This window comes from Manis pentadactyla, chromosome 4, assembly GCF_030020395.1.
Source record: "Manis pentadactyla isolate mManPen7 chromosome 4, mManPen7.hap1, whole genome shotgun sequence".
In the NCBI taxonomy this organism is placed as follows: domain Eukaryota; kingdom Metazoa; phylum Chordata; class Mammalia; order Pholidota; family Manidae; genus Manis; species Manis pentadactyla.
In genome coordinates, this window is record NC_080022.1 from 141,641,809 (window position 1) to 141,656,264 (window position 14,456).

The window sequence follows — 14,456 nt, forward strand, 5'->3', positions numbered from 1 at the left end:
AATAGACCCACAGACCAGTGGAACAGAATAGAGTGTCCAGATATTAACCCAAAATATATGGTCAATTAATATACGACAAAGGAACCATGGATTTACAATGGGGAAATGACAGCCTCTTCAATAGCTGGTGTTGGCAAAACTGGACAGCTACATGTAAGAGAATGAAACTGGATCATTGTCTAACCCCATACACAAAAGTAAAGTCAAAATGGATCAAAGACCTGAATGAAAGTCATGAAACCATAAAACTCTTAGAAAAAAACAGGCAAAAATCTCTTGAACATAAACATGAGCAACTTCTTTATGAACATATCTCCTGGGCAAAGGAAACAAAAGTAAATATGAACAAGTGGGACTATATCAAGCTGAAAAGCTTCTGTACAGCAAAGGACACCATCAACAGAACAAAAAGACATCCTACCGTATGGGAGAATATATTCATAAACGATATCCGATAAAGGGTTGACATCCAAAATATATTAAGAGCTCACGTACCTCAACAAAAAAGAAGCAAATAATCCAAATAAAAAATAGGCAGAGGATCTGAACAGACACTTCTCCAAAGAAGAAATTCAGATGGCCAACAGGTACATGAAAAGATGCTCCACATCACTAATCATCAGAGAAATGCAAATTAACACCACAATGAGATATCACCTCATACCAGTAAGGATCACCACCATCCAAAAGACAAACAACAACAAATGTTGGCAAGGATGTGGAGAAATCGGAACTCTCCTACACTGCTGGTGGGAATGTAAATTAGTTCAACCATTGTGGAAAGCAGTATGGAGGTTCCTCAAAAAACTCAAAATAGAAATACCATTTGACCCAGGAATTCCACTTCTAGGAATTCACCCTAGGAATGCAGCAGCCCAGTTTGAAAAAGACATATGCACTCCTATGTTTATTGCAGCACTATTTACAATAGCCAAGAAATGGAAGCAACCGAAGTGTCCATCAGTAGATGAATGGATAAAGAAGACGTGGTACACATACATAATGGGATATTATTCAGCCATAAGAAGAAAACAAATCCTACCATTTGCAACAACATGGATGGAGCTAGAGGGTATTATGCTCAGTGAAATAAGCCAGGCAGAGAAAGACAAGTACCAAATGATTTCACTCATATGTGGACTATAAGAACAAAGAAAAAAACTAAAGGAACAAAACAGCAGCAAACTCACAGAACCCAAGAATGGACTAACAGTTACCAAGGGAAAGGGACTGGGGTGGATGGGTGGGAAGGGAGTAATAAGGGGGGAAAAAAGGGGGCATTACTATTAGCAGAGATTATATAGGGGGTGGAGGCATGGGGAGGATTGTACAACACAGAGAAGACAAGTAGTGATTCTATAGCATCTTACTACGCTGATGGACAGTGACTGCAATGGGGTATGTGGGGGGGACTTGGTGATGGGGGGAGTCTAGTAAACATAATGTTCCTCATGTAACTGTAGATTAATGATACAAAAAAAAAAGATTATAGCCCACAAAACTATGTGCATGAAAAAAGACTGAGAGAACATACTCCATATTGCTAACTGTTTATTTGAGGGTGATGGGATTAAGAGTTTTATCTTTATAGTGTTTATTTGGTACCATGTTTTTTCACTGTTAAAATACTATATTTATATATGTACTTCTCTAACTCACAATAGTGTTTCTTCATCAAAAAACTCGGGGACCCTTGCCTTGAAGGTCTTCACAGATGGTGCCTTCCTGCACTGGGAGTTCTTGAGGTAAAGTGATTGTCTCTGGCTCTGAGGCCATACCTTTACAGATCATTCCCTGTGTGACTCAGTGTGACCATGTCCCCAAGCAGAGCAAGCTACTGCCTCTGCTTCTGGCTGGCTTAACCTCAATTGGGAAGTTTAGTGGGGAACATGTCTTATCTGGCTTCCTGTATTCTTGCTTTGGCTCACAGGCATTCCAAGCTGCACCATCTGAACCATAATTTAAGGCTGTCTTGCCATGATCCAGACATGTAGAAATAATAAACCCAAAAAGGAGGGAAGACCAGAACCTTCACCAATTATTTTCTTTCTCTTGGCCTTAGGCGAATTCTAGACCAAGTGTGAAAAGGAATTTCTAGTCCTATGTCTAAGGCTGAATGGAAAATTCTTCTGGGTATTTCTCGTGCTAATGGAGAGCAGTAGAGGCATCACCCTTTCCTGTTTCACAGTTCCTGAACGTCAGCATCCAAACAATGGTTGTTTGTCTAGGCAGACTGAGAATGCTATGCAAATTTCAGGAGACACATAAAAGCCCAAAGGATTTTGCTTAGCCTCCTAACACTCCTGAGAATGGAGTAACTGGTTGCTCGCACCACTAAGTTTGTTACTGCTGTTCTCATATGGAAGATAGTGCTACTGACCTACTTTCAAGAGGACATCATGCCCTTTGAGTAGCTTACACAACTACAGGAGTAGACCAGTCATACTTTCTTGCTCAGTCTCCTTTTAACAAGGCCCTTCTGTAAGATGGCTGCCTGGGCCTTCTTGGCTGGACAGTAAGTTTTCCTCTGTGGGAGGCCAACTGGTCTGCTCAAGGCTGTACATGGCCTTGTTAGGGCCCTTACTCTTACCTACTGAGCTGAGCAGCCCAGATGGTTCAGAAAAAGGAGGTTGTGAGTGGGCACCCAGGGGAGCTCACCTGCTGGGTGGTGGCCAGACAGTACTCTGCTGTGCTCAGGATGCTGCAGATGAGGCACAGCTCCTCTAGGGTGAACTTGGCTACTTCCGAGCCCTCCTTTTCCTTGAGGAGGCTGCTGATGGTCAGCCCTCCACTGCTGCTTGTGGTTCTGGGGAAAAGAAACAGGAACCAGTCAGGCTGGGACTTTTCACTTGCCTCCTGAACTGGAAACTGCACATCTTAAGGCAAAGAAAAGGGGGAAGGAAAGGCTGGACATGGCTCAAACAAATCCACATACAATGACTCCTTTTCCTATTGACCTTACCTTGACTATCATCTGTTTAAATTCCCTGACCATAAGAAAAAGGAAAGGGTAACTCTAACAGTAATCAGTCATGTTAACTATGATGACTCTGAGACTCAGAGAAGGTTGCAGAGCAGCCTCTCTGCTTAGCTTGGCATTTCCTGATCTGTAGAGCTCATTTGGAATTGTCTGTAGCACAAAAGCTGGTTCCCCAATTATTTCTGTTAAGAAAATTCTGCAAGGGAATTTGTAGGCTGTGCTTGAGGAGGATACAAAAGTAAATATTAAGACCTGGTTCCTGCCCAATGAATGCCCTGACTGGCCTTAAGAAATCAAAAAGCATCTCATCCCTTCCTCTGATCTGATCATGTGTTCACAAAATGTAAAAATGTAGTTATAAAACTTCCTGTTATTTCAATGGTGAGATTATGTCTTTTAAAGGAGACAGAATTCAATGACATTTTACTTAAAAATAAAAGACATTTCTCCTTAAATAAAAAACTAAAAAAGCCAAAAAGCCCTGAACCTGCCCAGTCTTACTGGTAACAAAAGACTGGAAATAATCTTAATTTCCAGCACTTAAGGCTATTCCCCCAGACCCATGAGGATGCAGGCACTCTCTTCCACTGTGGGTTAGGAGCATTAGATTGTACCACTTTTCTAGAGGTATTTTTCAGGAGTTTAAAAAAAATGTTCAGACTATTTGACCCAGAAATTCTACTGCTGTTCAAGGTTGTTTTTCTGAGTGTTATTTAAAATACCAAAACAGTGAAACCAACCTGAATGATCAAGTAGGAGAATGATCGATAAGAACCTCGGAAGCTGAGAAGGTGCTCGGTATGTTGCATTATTGTGGCTTCATCAAAAGTGCTAGGGTGAATATTTACTGTCCCCAGTGCTGACTGCTCTCTGTTCTCTGTATGTTCGGTACATATATGATGGGACCGTTCTCCCAGACCCATTCTCTGCTCCACTCTTCCTTTCTCTATGGCTTGGGAACTGATGTTGACAGACTTACGACCCAGGCTTCCTGGCTCCCTGGCCTCCTGTTGGGTTCAGCCATGGGGAGATGCAGCAGGAAGTCAGAGAGGTAGGGGACAGAGAAGTTCTGAGTAATAACTAAGTTCTCCTGCTCCCTCTGCCTCAGTGGGGTCCTGGCACTGCCTGTGGCCTTCTATGACTACAGTATCTGTGGGGCAGCCCTTTGTCATAGCCTCAGCTATCAAGTGCGTGTAAAGTAGTAACAACTACCCACTTGAATGTGGATGCTTCAGAGTCTTCAGCTGGTTCCTCTCGCCTAGGTCCTGGTTCCATCCCAGCTGAGCACACCAGCTGAGGCCATCCCAGCTGGGTACACTGCTGGTTCCTCTCACCTGTCTACTGCTTCCATCCCAGCTGAGGACACCATTTGTTTTCTGCTGTTACACTGACTACACACATGGGAAAATGCTTGCAGGGTGAAGTTAAGTGAAAGCAGCAGGATGTAAAACTATAAGCAGTGTAGTTCTAATTCTGTCAAACAAACAAAAGCATACAATCCCACACATCGTATATAAATAAAGAGCAGAAAAATATGTACCAAAAAGTTAAACTTGTTTTCTCTGGGTGGTGAGATAACAGAAAATTATTATTGTTGTCTTTGTGCTTTTCTGTGTTTTCTAAATTAAAATGACCTTGTATTACTTAGATAATCAGGACAAAAGTTATTCAAAATTTAGAAACAAGTTTTATCATAGTCAAAGAAATCTCACTGGTGCAGATCATGTGTTACTTCAAATCTTTCAGAGCATAGGGATTTTATTTTCTTTCCTCCAAATAATGTAAAACTCTATTGACACATTTTAGTGACAATGACTGAAGCTAATTTCAGAATTGTTGAAATTCGCCATGGGGATGATTCATAAATACTAAATTCTGAGGTATTACTTTAGATCATGTTCTACTACAACTGAAACTGCCACATAACCAAAACATCTCTAATACTCTGGTTGAACAATCCATTTATTTCAAGTAATAAGCAATATAACAATATTCTAATGCCCCAGAATAATACAGTGAAGTCACTATGGTTGGGAGCTGTTCTGTGCTCCCCTTCCCCCCAGATTCCACCACATTAGACTCTATTCAGCATGGTAAGACACATATGTCCTAAGAGAGACTCTGGAATGTAATCGGCTGAGGGAAAAGTAGATTCATGCCTCCCATCTACTCTTCCCAGGGCACACCCTCACTGAATGGGCCTGAATGAAATTGTGCATGCTATTTATTTCCATCACCACCCCACTTTTTTTTTTTGCCAAATACCCATGGTTAAATCCATGTACATTTAATATATATATGATGGGACTGACTCCTTTGAACCCACTGTGATTAGGATCTGACCTATGCTGGCAGCCAGTGTGGGCATTTCCTCTAATGGTCCTGATCAGCTATGGAATCCCATTGGAGAGGAAATAGCTCAGACCCTTGGGAATGCACTAAGGCTAAGGGTGTTTTCCTCCCTGATACTCTTAGCAGTCCCGTAAACAACTTCAGAGTGGACCTCTTTAAAGATTCCCATATTTAGATATTCAGAACCTTACTTCAACACTCAGACCAAGAAGAATAGGACTCACTTGGGCAGGTTGCCAGAGAGGATTTTCCAGGCATATTCTCGGAGGTACTTCTGGAAAATGGTGGTCAGAGCAATCATGGGTTCCCCAGTGCTGAGTTGAGAGCACTGCACCATGCATTTCTTGTAGTAGACAAAGAGGTCGGCACAGCTGGGGAGCACGGCTCCTCCTTCATCAGTGTTGGGCTTAGGTGGCCCTTGGGCTTTGAAATCAACCACAAACCGGTCTATCAGCTCTCCAAGGTTTCTAGGAGGAAGAAAACCTGAAATGTTATTTTACTTCAACAAAGATAAAGCAAATACGCTTGACTGCTGTGAGTAAATCATACCTAATGCTTTTTATATTTAAAATTGGACCCATTTTTATCAATATCATCTTTAAACACTACCACCAGTCCTGCAATAACAGTGAGGTAGGGCAGGGACATAGGACAAGCTTCATGATTAATTTGTCCTGCGTATGAAGAAAAATGCTGAGATATAAATACTATAGTAGAAACAGGAGGGACTCCGTCTTGGCAAGGGATTTGCCCTGTGCCAAGCAGGAGTTCAATGAGCTTCCCTTTCCTCCCTCTGCTCTTCCTTGCTCTCTGCTGCCTGCACGGCTGCTGCCATTCTCTACTACTCACTTTAATGAATTCCTTACTGACACTCATGTGACACGTTCGAGAATTCTTCTTGATCAGAGTTAAGAATCCTCCCCTGTCCAGGTTGAGGTTCCACCTAGTGAACAGGGAGACACTCCCAGATGCAGCTGCCTGGCAATAGCAGCAGCAATGCATTTTGGCATCTGTGAGCTGCTTTGGACTTTTCAAGGCAATTCATGGTCACATTTGACCCCAAGTCCCTGTGAGGGAGATAAGGGATTACTGGACCCTCCAACAGATGAAAAAAATTAAGGCCTAGAAAGCTTGTCACACAATTTAGTGGCAGAGCTGAGCCTAGAATCCACCAATTAAGTGCAGGCACTGATCCTTCTACCATATTATAGTACCATCTTCCCTCTCCACAAATGAAAACCCTGAATTATGAGTGTGATCATTTTCTGAACACTTATGATGTACCAGGCACTCTATCAGCACTTTATAAGCATCATTTCATTGACCTTCACAGTAACCTTAGAAGCAGGTATCATTACTATCCTAATTTTCAAAAAGTGAGGGGCCAAAAAGTTAAAAGTGGAGGAGCCAGGATTCAAAACCAAGCAGCCTGGCTCCAAACCTCATGCTTTCAACCACATTACCTACTATGTTCTGAAACAGAAAAATGTTATGACATCAGCAAATACTTAGATACCATTAACCTAATGTGCCCATGAGACAGATGCCTAAACAAAGAGAAACTGTAAGGAAATATCCTAATGCTTTTTTTTCCCTTTAATGTACTCCTTTTTTTCCTTTAAAACTTACAGAATCAGAGGTGTAAAAAAGCTAGGAAGAATAGAAGGTATGAGCAGCTCCAGGCTTGCCCCAGGACATGGCAGTGACGATGGCTGCCATTTCTCTCCCATTTCCCATCCACACATCACTGCATTTGCCCCAGTCACACAGTCACCACAAGTTAGAACCCAGCAGAACTTTATTAGCTGTTCCTCGCACAGTTGTGCTGCATGAAAAATGGGAGGGGGGCCACCCCTGACATTTTGCATCTTTGTAAGTTGCTGTAGAAGGGCTACAGGAATCCAGCTGTGCTTTTAAATGTATTTATGTAACAGTCAGGAAGAAAAGACAAGAACCACACACAGCATCAATTAGCAGGAATAGGAGAAAACTGACATTTTACTCAAGAGCTTTTGTTATTTAAAGTTTATTATATCCAGATGTAGCCGCTCTGCCCTCAGAGAACCTCAGGCCCAGGCTAGGTGTTCATGGTCATGGCCAGCAAGCAGGCAGGAAGCTCCTCGTGACCTTGGAAGCTCTAGGGTCACTGCCCCGTTCCTCACCACATCTTCTTGCCTCACCTTCCCCTTTGATCTCCCACCTCTCTTCCAGTGGTCCTCCTCTCAGCCAGGCTCACCTCAGCTGCTCCCTCCTCCATCTCTGTCCTTGACTCCAGGCCTTTGCCCGGATGCACCCCCAGCCAAAATGCTCCTGCCACCTCTTCACTGATCCTTCCAGCTCAGTTCCAAGGTGCACCCAGACAACTCCTGCTCATACCAAACCTGTCTCAATTTCACTTCTGTCATCTATAACACACTAACACTTTATTGTTTTTTTTTAATACTTACTATACAGTGTAAGGATGTCAACACTTGCATGCCAACCTTCTCCCATCCTGGGCCCACAGCAAGCAGTGGTCATCAATAACGGCTCTGTTATTTCACTGACATTTAGTGTAAAATGTAGACTCCTTCTGAGCAGCACTTTTAGCCAGTCACTTGTAATAAGGTGAGGCTTGTATAAAAGGTAAAAAAAGCCGCTTGCTATACAGGAGCAGAATCTTTGATTCATGTATGTTCTTATAAGCTCTTTGAGAGTAGGGATAATGTTTATGTTACTTCTTCTCCCACTCATGCTTATGTGTGAAGCTGATCTCTCAAGGGTGTTGGTGCCGGATACATACTCAGCTAATCAACCTCCACACTTTGCTCCTAAGGGAGGGTGGGAAGCTGGAGACTGGTGGTGGTAGGTGGGGCTGGTGCAGTGATGGAGAGCAGAGAGCAGAAGGCAAACGGTTCCACGTGAATCTTCTTAGGAGAGATTCTAATCTCTAAATCTATAGGGCCAACCAAAATGGGGCCAGAGGTCTGAAGTGTTTTACTTTAGCCATTCATCTAATTCCCCTAGAAGCTGAAGTCAGGGACTTTCTCACCTAACTCCTATTTTTGAGCCAACCCAATGAAGAAGATTATAAATTATGATCATAGAATATAAAAAAATTTCTACTTAAAAAAACCTCCAGGGGGTCATCAGGTGAGAAATTGGGGATCAACAGAGGTGAGGCTTAGAACCTCACCCCCCCTGTTCTGAGAGAAATCTTCTGCATACGTGGATGTTTTATTGCCCTTGTCTAGCTTGGATTAACACATAGTCTACAGGCACACACCTGATCATCTACATGTGCTCTCTTACAACACTAAACTATGTTTTCTACCTTTATCTTGTATCTACCTACCACTTCAGCATTTTATTAAAAATAATAATAATAAAGAGAGAAATGTGGTATCCACATATAAATCAAGTATAAAAACCAAATGAGTATTCATATTTGAACTGTTTATAGTTCATAATGCATGAGCAAAACCGAAAGTTTCTGTGATGACTGCCCTTGTACTGTTCACTATGTAACTTATTCACTATGTAAGAATTTGTTCTCCATGTAAGAACTTGTTTGTTATGCCTCAGAAGATTGGAGACTGATGAAAATTAGGCTTGGGGTGGATTAATGATTGTGCATTGAGAATTGACTCCCCTATACAGAATTTTATTGTTGTTAACAACCATTTGATCAATAAATATGAGAGATGCCCTCACAAAAAAAAAAAAAAAAAAAAAAGTACACACTTCCAATGGTAAAATAAATAAGTAACCGGGATGTAATGTATAGTGTAAGGAATATAGTCAAGATATTGTAACAGCTTGGTATGGTGATAGCTGGTACCTAGAATTGTCATGTATATAAATGTTGAATCACTATGTTGTACACCTGAAACTAATGTAATGTAATACTGTGTGTCAACTACCCTTCAATAAAAAATAATTATCTAAAAAAAAAAACCTCCAAAGATCTTCCATATTTTGCAGAACGTCTACCAGGTTACTTTTGACCTTGCTCTTGGGTGTAGATGAGAGCTAAACCAGAGTAGCCTTCCTCTCCCTTCCATCCTCCATTCTGCAAAAGCATGTGTCTACAACATACAAGACATTAGAAAGTGAGTAATCAATATTTCACAGAATTGATGATCCAATTCAGTCAAACTGACTGAGTGCTTAGTATGTGCAAGGCTCTGTGGGCTGCAGGTATAACATATAAATGAATTCAACTGAAAAAATAAAAGCCAAGATTATCATTTCTTGTAGGCACCAAACACTACTCTGAGTTTTGGCAAGATATCCTTGCAGGACTACTGGTGAAAGGGGTGTGTGGCATGTTGACTGGATTCACAAGGAGGCACCTTTTATGTCCTAAAGCAATTACAATCAGAGAAGAGTTTATAAAGGGTTAGGTTCTGATCAAGGTGAAGATGACTGCAGGTGTTAAGACACAGCACCTGCTCATTAGAGGCTTTGACCTATTTGGGGAGACAGGACCTTCGTGCTTATGATACTTGGATTTCAAGATTGCAACAGAATGCTAACTTTGCAGTACAGACAATATGAACAATTTGTTTTAGACAAAGGAAATAGAGGAAATGACAGAAAAAGTCACAGCAGACAGGTGAGAACAAAGAGCACGGAAGCACACATGAGCATAGGAAATGGTGTGAGGAAGAGGATGGGAAGTAAGAGAGGTGTGGCTGAGGTAGGAGATGTAAACTGAGAAAATGCAGCCTGCAGCTTGATTTATACTCTCCTGTATTCCCACAGCAAACTATTGATACCTTTATGCTTTCATGTTGCGTACCACAATCTTTTATTTTTTGGTGTGTCTTTCCCATTTGGCTATAATCTTATAAACTAGGCACTGGGTGGGGTGTATACAACTGCCCTGAGTAGAAGGCATTATTATCCCATTTTATAAATGAAGAAACTGAGGCTAAGAAACATAAGACAGTTTTCCCTAGGTCACAGAATGTACTGGAGCTGGAATTTGAACTTGGGAATGTCTGACTCCAAAGTCAAGCTCTACCCACTGTATCATGCTATGATGTCCAAACCGTAAAGCACTCTACAGATATGTGGAATTATGATATTTTATGTTATTCACTTCCTCTCCAGCTTAAAAAAAATGTCATGGATGTAGATGGTGTCTTTTACCCTCTTCCCTGTAGCTTGAGCTTTTTGCCTAAGAGCTGTAAGAGCTTTTCATGGGGCCATTCCTCAGGCCAAACTACTGGGAGTTCCACAGATAAATAAAGTGACCCAGGAATAAAGACTATTGCAGAGTGGTGTCAGTGGAAGGAAAGATCTAAACATGAAGACAAGGAGAACTACACTGCAGAGCAAGCCTTTCGGTGGATGATCAAAGCAGTTTCCTCTGGTGGACCTGCAGTTGGCATTCACAGCCACATTCTAACTGGGAAGTAAAGTAATGATGGCACTGGGAGAGGAAGATGGTAGTCAGAAAAAGCTGGCAAGGAGGTGAGCATGGGCAAAGCAGCTTAAGACCCCTATGGAGTTACAGAACTTGTCAGTTCAAGGGCACTCAAACTAATTGATACCTCCGCCCCTTCCCTTCAGCTGGGGCCAAGGATTTGGCTCTGGTGTGGCCAGTGGGGTTGGGGAGACACGGTTGGGCTTGAGCATGGCTGGGAGATGGGTTACACACAGGAAAATGCAGCAAATAAGTAAATACATGGAAGATACTGGGAGCCAAGTTCCTCACTGATATAGAAGATAGTTAGACATGGGAAGGTGGAGGCTAACATAATCCCTGTGGTGAAGACTAGAATTGGAGGTATTGGGATTAACTTATAGGCTTTAATATATAAATAGGTATAAAAATAGATATAGATGATGGGTATCTACATATATCTATATACATACATATATTTCATAGCTCTCTCAGCTAGAGGACCTAATGGTATGACATCTAAGGAGTAACAGATATACCTCATGCCCAGAACGTAGTTTCTAAATATCACTCTCCATCAAAGGAACAGGGATCCTGGAAAAATCGATGATGCCAGGGCTGGGGTATGGAAGTACAGGTGAACCTGGTAGATTTTGTTGTGCTAGAAAGGAAGTGCTCAAAAAATGACAGGGACTTGCAAAAAGGGAGAAAAACCAGCATGAAGGGGTTCCAGTGGCCAAATCAGGGGCAATTTGAATTTTGAAATAAATAATAATGGATCCTGGAAGAGAAAAAGGACACTGGTGGAAAAACTGGTGAAATACAAATAAGATCTTGGGTTTAGTAAATATCAATGTCAACATGCTGGTTTTGATAACTGTACTATATCTGTGCAAGTACAGTATGTGCAAGGCTCTGTGGGCTGTTAACATCAGGGTAACTTGGAAGAAGGGAAAAATATGTACTCTCTTGAAATTTTTCTGTAGGTTTAAATTTATTTCAACATAAAGTTAAGAGGAAAAAAAAGACAGTAATGGCTATAAGCCATTGAATAAAACAGGAATTCAGGAGTCCCTGATGGGAAATAAGAAAGCTTTTTCTTAAAATACATTGCCAACTAATAAATGCAGGAGAAATGAAGGGATTAGAAAAATCATCATTTGGCAAATATCTTAATAAGAAATGACTGAGGCAAGGATTATCTGGGTGGTAAAACTAGGAGGTGAAAGATGAGAAAAAGTCTATTTTAATATAATTTCATGTTTTTTGCCAACATTTATTAACAAATAGAGGAACATGGCAGACAGCATCTACACCAAGTCATGAAAGTGACCACCACCAGTGTGGGACAAACTGATCCTGTGTGCCCCCTGATAGGAATGACTGAGAACACAGCACCACTTCTGCGTAAGTCATAAATCATGAGGAAACATCGGTCACACCCAGACAGAGGGACACTCCACAAAGTAAGTGGACTTTGCTTTTCAAAAATGTCCAGGTCATGAAAGATAATGAATGAGCTATTCTTTGGGACTGAAGAGACCAAAGATACACGACAAATAAATGCAACCTGTGATCCTGGAATAGACTGTGGATCTTTTAAAAAACACAATTGGGACAACTGGGAAAATGGCCTGGGGCCTATGGATTAAATGGTAATATTGTATCAACGTTAATTTCCTGACTTTGATGGTTCCACTGTGTCAGTATTTATAGGGAACACACACTGGAGTATGAAGGAATAATGGGGCATCCTACCTGTGATTTGAGAATTCAAACTGCTCAGAAAAAATATATGTATGTGCATATATAAGTGAGCATGTGTGCATGTGAGTGGGGAGGGAGAGATAACTGTTCTCTGAGGAACCTGGGTGAAGGATGCTCCATGTACAATTCTCATAAACCTTCTAGGAGTCTGAAGTTAATTCAAAATTGGTTTATAGAGAGATTCTAGGTTTGATGTAGCTAGAAGAGTGGGGGAGTGGGGGCTCTATTTCAACAAGAGGAACTCAGGAGAATGGGCAGAAATGGAATCACTAAGTTCTCTGACTCCGTGTGAAGAAAGTGCCTGTGTAGAGAAATCCTTCTGTAAGAGTCAGTCAAAGAAAACCATTCCATTTCCAAGAATAGAAGATATACTAATGTCTTCCTTGGACATAAACAAAAATTGAGAAAGCCACTTAAAGTATGTAAGGACTGCTAAAGAGATGGCCTCCGCCCTGGGTCCTGGCTCTGCAGTCCTCCCCCTGCAGCCTGGCTTTTAGCTGGGACAGGTGCTGCCAGAACTTTTGCGGGCATGTGGGAGGCTGGGGAGATGAGAGGAGGACCCCGTGTCAGGGCCAACAGAAAGCTGGTGACACCGATCAGGCCACTAGCTGCTGAAGAGTCCAGAACAAGATCACAGGGAGGGCGAGGCAGGCACAGTTCTGAGCACTGTTTACTCGTGCCAAGTGGTGTGATATGTCATCTTTTCATCCTCCCCACTAAGCCCACGTGGGGGCATTATTAACTTCACTGCAGAGAGGACAAAACAAACTTGGGAGAGGGTAAGTACCATGCTCGAGGTCCCAGGCTAGCGAGTGCTGAGCCCTGACTGAAATCCAAGTCTGTCTGGTATCCAGGCCCACTACACTGTGTTGGGTCTGTCATCTGGGACCTTGTGAATGGTCTAAGGTTTTCCTCCCTTGCAGATTTTTGAGTCAGAGGTACAAGAGCAGTAATTTGTACAAAATTAGTCCCCACCTGAGTTTCCTCCCCAACCCTTAGGATTTTCTGAGTTAAGGGAGGAAAGGCTTTGTAGAACCCCTTCAAATTATACTTAAAATACTGTTTGGGTTTATGTGGAATTTTTTTTTGGCATGAGGGTCTCTGGCTTTCATTGGGTTCTCAAAGGGATCTGTGATTCAAAAAAGGTTAATAACAACTGCTTTAGGCATGATTTTGTCTGATTCTATCCTTTAACAGCTGAGGAAATGGATTTCTTGATCTCTATTTTCTACTTCAAGCTTTTGCTGCTTATTCTGGAGCGACAACAGTACCACCCACACATCCCCCTTGCGTGTGGTTTCCGCTACTTCCCAGCGCCACGGAGACATCCTAGGGAGGCCAAGCAGCAGGAGGAGCGGCCACATCTCATTGTTCATAGAGAAATGGAGAGTCCCTAAGGAAGGGAGGTCTGGCTCTCTGCCCTAAGTATCATGGACAATGAATATACTTTATATGAATCAAGGCCATGGGAAAAGAGTAGATACCAGAATTACTAATCCAGAAAAACAACTCTTTAGGCCAGGTAGGTTTGAGTTAGGTATGTGGTTATCTCAGATATGCACTTTAAGCCCTGGACCCAATAGCTTTGAGGGCTTTTTAAAAATAAGAATTTGGTTTCTTATAAGGATGGGCTCTGTTCAAAAATAGTCATCCAGGTGGGTTGCTCTAAGACCTGTTAATCTAACAGCAAGTAAATGATTCTTTTCCCTGCTCCTCAGGTGTGTCTTATGAACTTTCTGAGAGAAAACTTTTCAAATGCAGAAGACAGGGTGCCTTCGTTAAATGGCAATGGTGACTACTGCCCTTCTGTGTGCCTGTGGACATGAGCCCAGGGGAGGGTGAGCAGGAGGATAGCTGTAGCTTTAGAGGCAAAAACAAGACAACTTTTTTTGTGGGGGATGGGGGAAATGGGAAGTGGCGAGGAAGTTTTTGTTAATGTGGAAGCTCTTTTACAACTGAATCATT

The 14,456-nt window shown here is 42.0% G+C and overlaps 1 protein-coding gene across 2 annotated transcripts in view; it reads right to left on the minus strand.

The window, feature by feature from the left end:
* VPS53 (VPS53 subunit of GARP complex) overlaps positions 1-14,456 on the minus strand; it is a 163,977-nt gene that overhangs the window by 57,024 nt on the left and 92,497 nt on the right. For both annotated transcript variants that reach the window (XM_036906231.2, XM_036906232.2), the window contains 2 exons: positions 5,557-5,799; positions 2,659-2,806 (listed from right to left, as the gene is read on the minus strand). In XM_036906231.2, the coding sequence (XP_036762126.1) occupies positions 2,659-2,806; positions 5,557-5,799 (391 nt within the window). The remainder of the gene's footprint in view (positions 1-2,658; positions 2,807-5,556; positions 5,800-14,456) is intronic.